Below are 9,516 nucleotides of genomic sequence, written 5' to 3' on the forward strand. Positions count from 1 at the left end.
TAAACCTAGGAGAGACCCCAGGCCTTGAGGTAACCTGTAGCCGGATTTCAAGTACCAAGTCGGCCTCCATGAGCCAGAAGAGAGCCCCAACCATGGAAGTCACCTCGATGCGGATTTTATGCATCAAAGTCGGTCTCCATGAGCCAGGACAGACCCCCCTGGCCTGGAGATCATGTCTACCCAGACAATTATATCATTTGTAAACAGTTAAGTTTCCCTATAAATCATTACAATACGCTCCCGTGAGGTGGGGATGCATTTTGCGGCGGGGGTGCAAAACTCGGCATGACACCGGAAATGCCGGTTTTTCCCTATCTTGTTGAGAGCATCAACATGATAGTACCAAGCGAAACTCCTGCTACGATCGGTCAATAAGGTAGGACTTTTGTGACATATTCCACAACAGTCATTCAATACACTATGTTTGTTGTAATGTCGATCTAGTGTGGTAAAGTCAATGTGAGAAAGGATCGCTGAATTGTGACACTCGACTTTTTAGTCCGCTCCGAACACCGGTGAAGCAGCAGTACCGTTACGGCACGAAAAGTGGCGGCTGGCTTGACTGTGGTTTCGCAAACGACGGCTCAGTTGACCGCAGTGTGAGGACAGACCCCGAGAGATTTTTTTTTACACAAACCATTAAAATATTCAGTGAAATAATTAGAGTTAAAGTAGACTAAAATGATAACGTTGTGTCTTGTGTGTAGAAGTCACGTTGTTTTTGAGCTTTTCATTCATTGTTATAAAGGAATTTATTTTCTCACTTATTCAATTAATTACATATTCAATTATTATATAGAGCAATTGTATGTATTAGATACGTTTTGAGCTAGTGTTTGTGGTTATGTGTTTTGTTGGTTTTTGCCTTGTGTGTCTAAGTGGTTGTAGTAGCATGTATGAGTAAGAATGATACAGATATGTATATTTGTAAATAATGTTTGTATGTGAATATAATGTATTTTCATAATTGAAGTATTGTAAAATATTAATGTGGACCCCAGGAAGAGTAGCTACTGTTTTTTACAGTAGCTAATGGGGATCTAAATAAACAAACAAACAAACGTAGAAGCAGAGACGGATAATTTAAACGCGTATCTGGTAGAAGTCCCTTTTACTCGCTTTTATTTTGGAACTCTTGACAGGAAGTGGCTGTGTCACTCGTGCAGGAAACGGAACACGGATCTGGGTCGAGTGTCAGAAGCGACGTGTCATTCAGTTCAGTACAGTTGATTTCAGTTCACTCAGCTGCTCCAGAGTTCTATTTATTGTCTTTATGAGAGTTTCACGTCGTCCAGGTGCAGCCAGAGAGTCTGTCTGTCAACTGTCTGTGAGTTTCCGCCTCTTCTTCCTCAGTCAGCCAGAGCACTGTGGGGAACTTTGCTGCAAGTCAGCCTTAGCTTAGCTTAGCTTAGCTAGCCTAGCTGGAATCACTATGTTTATTTGGGTCGGAGCTCAAAGACTTCACGTTACTCTTACCATCAATCTGTTGTGTGTGTGTCTGTGGGAGAGACAAGTAAACCACTGGCTAGCTGCATGCTAAAAACACCTGCTCCCATTCATCCGTCAGACAGTAACAGCAGATACTGTTAGTAACCTACAAGACTGTAGTAGACTATCCTAAGACCCTAAAAAGTACCACTAATGAATTGATATGTAATAATAATACGTGCAATATAGAATAGTATTTATTCCATCAGTGTAAACATTGATTAAATAGGTTAGATACACACACACACACACACACACACACACACACACACACAAAGACATGTGTTAAGTGGAAATAACTAGTAGATTTCAGAGTAGACTTCAGAAGTCTCCAGCTTTTAGCAGCAACTGCTGCCTTAAAGGATAAGTTCACCCAAAAATCAAAATGCAGTCGTTATCTACTCACCCCCTAGCCCCATAAGTGATGCTACTACTGTACTCCATATACACTCGTACAGTCCTAGCATCACACCCACTTCCATAAGGCAATAGGGGCTGTGAACGGCTGTTCAAAACGCTCTCCCACCCGTCTCCGATGTCCGATTGCAGATCCGAAGATATGATAGTCCTCCTACGGAAGCCAGTAATTTAGCCGGGCGGTTAAAATGATACTGCTGTCTGTGTGAAACAACTGTTTAAAAGCAGTCTTTCCACAGCCTGTGCTGAATTTACAGCAGGGTGTGTTTGATCTCACTATCATCATGGTGCGCCACTTGCACGCAGCGAGCAAACATATGCAGTCACACGGAGACGGTGGCTCAGTCAGTGATCAAATCCAGCGCACCTGGGAAGCAAAACGTCATGAAATACTCAAACTCCCAAGGTTCCTGTCGGCACTAGGAAGCTTCTCCTCTCCTAAATACGGCATATTAGTAGCACTTTTTAGGCTCTTAGGATAGTCTAGGCGTCTTGTAGATAAGCTATTTTAAAAAACAGACATAATGACATTCTTACAGACAGACAGACAGACAGACAGACTGTGTCTCACTGACTCTCCTCTGTCCTGGTCAGCTCCAGGTTGGGCTCCTGTATTGATGACCCGCGGTTGATCATCCCAGTAACGGTTGGTCATCCCATCCCCGGTCGCTAACGGCAGCAGCATGAAGGCTCTGATCCTGGTGGGCGGGTATGGCACGAGGCTCCGCCCCCTCACACTGAGCGTGCCCAAACCGCTGGTGGAGTTCTGCAACAAGCCCATCCTGCTGCACCAGGTGGAGGCGCTGGTCACGGTGAGCTCATCACAAACACAATCTATACACAACATCTGGATGGATTCTTTTTGGCTGTGAAGGTGTGAGAGGAAAGAAAACATTGTATAAAAAGAGGATTAAAATATAAATAAAAAAGAGTTAAACCCCAATTTTTTACCTTAATATAAAAGCTTTTTAATCAGTTTGATGGTACAGTGACTTCTAATAGGGAGAATGGCGGCTCTGGCATTCCCACAGCGCCCTCCGAAGGCCTGTTCCTGCACTATGGATTTTTGGTGGCTGCATCCCGGCTCGGCTTGACAGTGTCAAGGAACTTTTAACACAATTTTCTCCTTATAGCTCCTTCAAATTAAAAGTTTTCCACTGACAAACGGTACAATTTTATTGTGAAGTACGTATAGGAAGTTAAACATGTTTAGCTTGCTAGCTTGATTTTCTCTCACTGAAACAAGTTGAGACAAGAACATTTGGGGATATTTGGAGCACCCCTCCCCCCAGCAAACCAGTTATAAACACTGCATAAAGGTAAACAAATAGAGACTAGAGAGTACAAGCAGAAGCAGTAAAATAGGCCTGATCGGAACGTACAACGTACGTTAGCATCTGTAACTGTGGGACGCAGATTCAATCGTTTATACGTTTATATATAATCATGCATATACCTGTATGTATGTATAGTGTCTATAAGTGTGAGTGAAGTGAAGTGAAATTAATATTTTGATTGTATTTTTGTTGACATTTCACTTTTATTCACAATAGTCTGTCACTCTGTGTGTCTGTGTGTGTGTGTGTGTGTGTGTGTGTGTGTGTGTGTGTGTGCGTGTGCGTGCAGGCCGGTGTGGATCACGTGGTCCTGGCGGTCAGCTACATGTCGGACCTGCTGGAGAGAGAGATGAGAGTCCAGGAGCAGAGAGTGAGTCACACACATGGCTGCCTGGACAGGCCTGACCACTGAGTGCATTTTGTGTCAAAGCAATGCAAAGTGACTCCTGCTTTAGGGCTTGGGCTGTATAAGTATTGTCTTGGCTGAACACATTATTCCAATCAAAGTTAGGAAATTCCCTTTATTTTATTTGACTTTTGTTTATGTCTACAAATGTTAGTTTGTGCTTGAGTTCTTCCCTGACAGTTTTGGTATAGACGGGCCATTGTATTTAAGCAAGCAGTATTCTACAATATAATGACCTGTGTGCAGAATATACTATAGGAAGACTTTTATTTGTTCATTATTGTAATGCCACAGAACAGTAAAGAGGATATTAATGTGTGTGTAGTCCTTCATAGAGCTAGCCTCTATATGTATATTAATGTAATGTGTGTGTAGTCCTTCATAGAGCTAGCCTCTATATGTATATTAATGTAATGTGTGTGTAGTCCTTCATAGAGCTAGCCTCTATATTTTGCTCTCAAAGTGCATCAATCTGGCCCCCGGACCCCCATAGTGTGTGTGAGATCAACCCACCACAATCTCTCCAAATCCTGTGGGAAACAGGGTGAGGAAATAATCCACAATGAAAAGAATCGTTAGTTGCAGGCGGACCTGCTTTTATGTGGATGACATTTGCTTTTATTTGAAAGAAAAATAAGGTGATTATTATTATGATATGTAGAATCAGTAGTGCTGATGATTATAATAGGTAGTATTAGTAGTGGAGGTCATGTCCAGACTGATCAGATGAGCTGTTCTCTCCTCAGCTTGGGATCCGTATCTCTCTGTCTCATGAGAAGGAGCCTCTGGGAACAGGTGAGCGCTCATTTTGTGCAAGAATAGAAAAGTTATTTTGATATTAATTTTACTAAACTATAGTATATATACTATACTATACTATACTCACACATTCAAGCCTGAAGCCTCTCTCTCTTTAATAGTTGTCTGTGAGCTTCTGTAGAGTTGCTAGTTCTCATTAGAGGAACCCGCAAGTTTTGTGCGGGAACTTCCTCAGACAATCAAACCATGTTGGTCATTTTCAAAAGTTTGGGGAAAACATCAAGTGTGTGTGTGTGTGTGTGTGTGTGTGTGTGTGTGTGTGTGTGTGTGTGTGTGTGTGTGTGTGTGTGTGTGTAGCCGGTCCCCTGGCGCTGGCCAGAGAGCTGCTGACCGTGGACAACGAGCCGTTCTTCGTCCTGAACTCCGACGTCATCTGTGACTTCCCCTTCACACACATGCTGCAGTTCCACCAGAGCCACGGCAGAGAGGGGACCATCGTGGTGAGTGACAGACAGACTTACAGACGAGGAGAGACAGATAGACAAGGAGAGACTGACAGACAGACAGATGGGGAGAGACAGACAGACAGACTTATCGTGCATTCCTATATAACTGGGGACTGGTAATCTTACGACTTCAAAGGTCATGAGCTGGGCGGTGACGTCATCAGAGCTGGTATTTCCCATTCCAAACTCGTAGGAGTCTCAGCAGCCCCAACCTCAAAAATCCAAGATGGCTGCGCCGCGCAACAACAGTAGTAGTAATCGTAGTAATATTGTTTAGCACTTCTGTTTTGTTTGTGTCTCATTAAATCAGCTGTACACACAGCACTGCCTAACTTCTATCTGTGTGGACATGAGGCTGCAGTGTTTGCATGCGCAAAATGCCGCGAAATGCCATGTTGTCAATTGTTATTGCTAACAATGGCTAACAATGGCTAGCCTGGCTAGCGACTGGATCTGACCAATCAACAGTGAACTTCCCAGCTCAAGTTTTTTGCAAATGGAACGCTAACAAAACGGATGTGATGTCATTTAGCTTCCACATCCCAGTTATTTTGCGATAAAGGAACGCACGATTACAGACGAGGAGAGACAGACTGACAGACAGATGGGGAGAGACAGACAGACAGACATACAGACGAGGAGAGACTGACTGACAGACAGACAGATGGGGAGAGACAGACTGACAGACAGACAGACAGATGGGGAGAGACAGACTGACAGACAGACAGATGGGGTGAGACAGACTGACAGACATACAGACGAGGAGAGACAGACTGACAGACAGACAGATGGGGAGAGACAGACTTACAGATGGGGAGAGACAGACTGACAGACAGACAGATGGGGAGAGACAGACAGATGGGGAGAGACAGACAGACTGACAGACAATTTTCCTAATATTTATCATCCAGTGATATAAAAAAGTGATTAAACTGTGTGCCTGTGTGTGTGTGTGTGTGTGTGTGTGTGTGTGTGTGTGTGCGTGCGTGTGTGTGTGTGTGCATGTGTGTGTGCGTGTGTGTGTGTGTGTGTGCAGGTGACGCGGGTGGAGGAGCCCTCTAAGTACGGTGTGGTGGTGTACGAGGCTCACGCCGGCAGGATCCAGCGCTTCGTGGAGAAGCCTCAGGTCTTCGTCTCCAACAAGATCAACGCCGGCATGTACATCTTCAATCCCAGCATGCTCAGCAGGATCCAGGTACACACACACACACACACACACACACACACACAGCACAGCACACTATGTAGGCAGCTCTGACAAACTGAGGCCCTGTTTACACAGCAACGCTCCCTGAATAAAACAGCAAACCTAGTGCCTTCCTTTTACACGGGAACGGCGTTCTTGGGGTGTGAAAATGCAAAAAAGTGAAAACATTTACCCAGTGTGGGAGTTTCAAAAGTTGCATTCAAATAAAATAATTTATGTTTTTATTTGCAGATTGTGTGAATCAACCAGAGGGCAAAGCATAGAGAGGGGTGAATGGAAATGTATATTTTTTGTAAGTTAGACAATATATCGAAGTTTTAGACTACCTCAAAGCATCGGTAATGTGTCCCACATAAACGTACTCTTTGTCCCGCATTTCGTTTGCTGGGATCTGGTCACCCTAAGTCTGACTGTGTGCGTGTGTGTGCGTGTACGTGTGCGTGTACGCGTGTGTATGTGCTTGCGTGCGTGTGTATACATGCGCACGCACGCGCGCGCGCGTGTGTGTGTGTGTGTGTGTGTGTGTGTGTGCAGCTCAGGCCGACGTCCATCGAGAAAGAGATCTTCCCGGTCATGGCTGAAGAGGGTCAGCTGTACGCCATGGAGCTGCAAGGTGACGCCTCACAGCCTGCTAGCTTCACAGCCTGCTAGCCTCACAGCCTGCTAGCTTCACAGCCTGCTAGCCTCACAGCCTGCTAGCCTCACAGCCTGCTAGCTTCACAGCTATCTGTCTGTCTGTCTGTCTGTCTTCAGGCTTCTGGATGGACATTGGTCAGCCTAAAGACTTCCTGACAGGGATGTGTATGTACCTTCAGTCAGTACGGCAACACGCTCCTGAGAGACTCCGCACGGGGCCCGGTTTCCTAGGCAACGTTCTGGTGGTGAGTACAGCTAGCTAGCTAGTTATTTAGTGCTACTTGTTAGTTAAATCGTATCACCAATCTAGTTTTGATTTGTTTAACACTGTTGGTCACTGGATAATTCCATTGTGGTACTTCATAATTTTAACGTCTATTACTAAGAAATTATTAAGAAAAATGTGGTGTGTATGAACCTTTTGCCTGGTAGTTTAGTAGAGGATATATTGATTATTGATTGTGAATGTTTGCTAGAACGACTGTAGACTAGACACTATCTGAGCTTGGCCAATGAAGGTGATGTCTTTGTGTTCTCTCCCTGTTCCTCCCTCCCTCCCTCCGTCCTCAGGACCCGACAGCCCAGATCGGGGAGAACTGTACCATCGGGCCTAACGTAACGATTGGTGCCGGTGTGATTCTGGAGGACGGGGTGAGGATAAAGCGCTGTACGGTGCTGAAGGGAGCGCGGGTTCGATCCCACTCCTGGCTAGAGAGCTGCATCGTGGGATGGAGCTCCTCTGTGGGCCAGTGGGTGAGTACAGATCTGGACAGAGTAGCACAATACTGCCAAAGTCCTACTGAACCAGAGTGCTGCAAGTCAAAGTCCTACTGAACTAGAGTGCTGCAAGTCAAAGTCCTACTGAACCAGAGTGCTGCAAGTCAAAGTCCTACTGAACCAGAGTGCTGCAAGTCAAAGTCCTACTGAACCAGAGTGCTGCAAGTCAGGAAGATTAAATGAATCTATATGTGACAGTAGTAGGTAGCTCAGTTTAAGTCACAAGTAAGGCCGTGTGTCCATCTAGTGTCTTTTTCTGACCGTTAAACGGTGGAAGTACGGTGGGAAGCGCTGATCTCGGCGCACAATATATAAGGAAGCAGTCTGAAAGTAACGTTAGTTCAGTGCTGTAGTAGCTTGATAGCTGACAGCTAACATTAGCTAACAACACACATACAGTGATTTAGCTCAACACTCAACCAGAAATATTAAGTGTCTAGCCAATCTGCTCCCACAATTGAGCCTTTCTGTCTCTGTTGCGATAGTCTCTCCATATGATTAGTTGCCAGAAAAGGAGCACCCGACACCAGCGTCTTTCTGAAAAGTTAAAATATTTTCAGCTGGAAGCGCTGGGAGTCGGGCGCACAAAAACGCTGGAGCGCTGTGAAAATAGACGCTGGGCGCTCCACACTTTCTCTAGACGTCCGTGTGCGCCTGCATACGCTCTCTCCTCATTGGAAACAACTGAAAAAAGACGCCGGAGATGATGAAAAGACGCTAGGTCGACACAGGCCCGAAGGACAAAAGAAATACCAGCGCCTCTTACTATTTTAGCAACCAACCAGATGTTTAGAAGACAACAGGACTCCACATGATGGTTGGCTAACTTACCTACCAGTATCGAGCTGAAGGCAATTTCCCAGCCTGCTCATAATAAAAAGGATGATTATGATGATTTGTGTCACAAATCACAATGTGTCTTAGTTAACTGACTGGACGCGTTTGTCAGGTTCGTATGGAGAACGTGACGGTGCTGGGCGAGGACGTCATCGTGAACGACGAGCTGTACCTGAACGGCGCCAACGTCCTGCCGCACAAGTCCATCAACGACTCGGTCCCCGAACCACGCATCATCATGTAGGCACGTACCGGACTGAACCCAACCGGTCCGGACCAGAACCCAGCGCCTTTATAAGACTGTAGTGAAAAAGCCACACTGTGCCAGAGAGAGGGAGGACTGGCAGGATTCATGGAAGGATGGAGAGAAAGAGGAAGCATTTTGAAACAATGATTTGGACTCTTTTCAGCTCTGCTAGGCTACATCCTCCATCAGAAGTGACGGAGTAAGATGGTTCAACAAAGTACAGCAAAGCACCTGGGCTGGGTGTCTAATGGTGGAGGGACTAATAGAAGCCATGGGGAGAGGGATAGAGAGAGAGGGATAGATAGATAGATAAAGCAGGGGGAGTAGAGAGAGCCACACAAACATTGCTGTTATATTCACTATGCATTTACATTGAGCACACGACTAAAGAGATCACTAAAGGGATCTATCGAGCGGTGGGATTCCATTGGCCGCGTCAGCAGGAGGACCCTGATCCCTATTGGCAGCCGAGACGTCTCAGCTCGTGCTGCGTTCCAGACAGGGGCGTATTTTCCACTGGGGACAGGGGGGACATGCCCCCCCCCCCCCCCCCCCCCACACACTTTTCAAAACCTAGATTCTGTCCCCCCCCACTTTTTAAACTGAAAAAATCATGCTTAATACGCTACTGTTTGACCAGCCATCATATTCTGGTTGAGAATGTGAATTGAGTTGCTGATTATAAGTTATAGGCTACTCCAAAAGATTGAAACGGATGAGCGGACAGCTTCTATCATGCTTGGTTCTATGTTTGGACGGGGAGTCGCGGACATCAGCACCGCCCACTTAAAAGAAATCCCAGAATAAAAGAAATCCGGTGCTGCTGCTGCAGTGCTGCCTGACTCAGATATATAGGTTTAGATGTAGGTGTATATAGGTGTAGACTAACAAAAAGGAAG

The 9,516-nt window shown here is 45.6% G+C and overlaps 1 protein-coding gene across 1 annotated transcript; it reads left to right on the forward strand.

Moving 5' to 3' along the window:
* The first annotated feature begins 1,190 nt into the window (after positions 1 to 1,190).
* LOC310798230 (mannose-1-phosphate guanylyltransferase catalytic subunit beta) lies at positions 1,191 to 9,159 on the forward strand. Its single transcript, XM_083660714.1, has 10 exons — positions 1,191 to 1,327; positions 2,500 to 2,717; positions 3,532 to 3,612; positions 4,395 to 4,443; positions 4,765 to 4,907; positions 5,950 to 6,108; positions 6,655 to 6,733; positions 6,874 to 7,001; positions 7,327 to 7,509; positions 8,483 to 9,159. Exons 2-10 carry the CDS (start codon positions 2,589 to 2,591, stop codon positions 8,612 to 8,614), a joined length of 1,083 nt encoding a protein of 360 aa, XP_083516840.1. The 5' UTR covers positions 1,191 to 1,327; positions 2,500 to 2,588; the 3' UTR covers positions 8,615 to 9,159.
* The last annotated feature ends 357 nt before the right edge of the window (positions 9,160 to 9,516 follow it).

Source organism: Poromitra crassiceps (genome assembly GCF_964638095.1).
Source record: "Poromitra crassiceps genome assembly, chromosome: 25".
Classification (NCBI taxonomy): Eukaryota; Metazoa; Chordata; class Actinopteri; order Beryciformes; family Melamphaidae; genus Poromitra; species Poromitra crassiceps.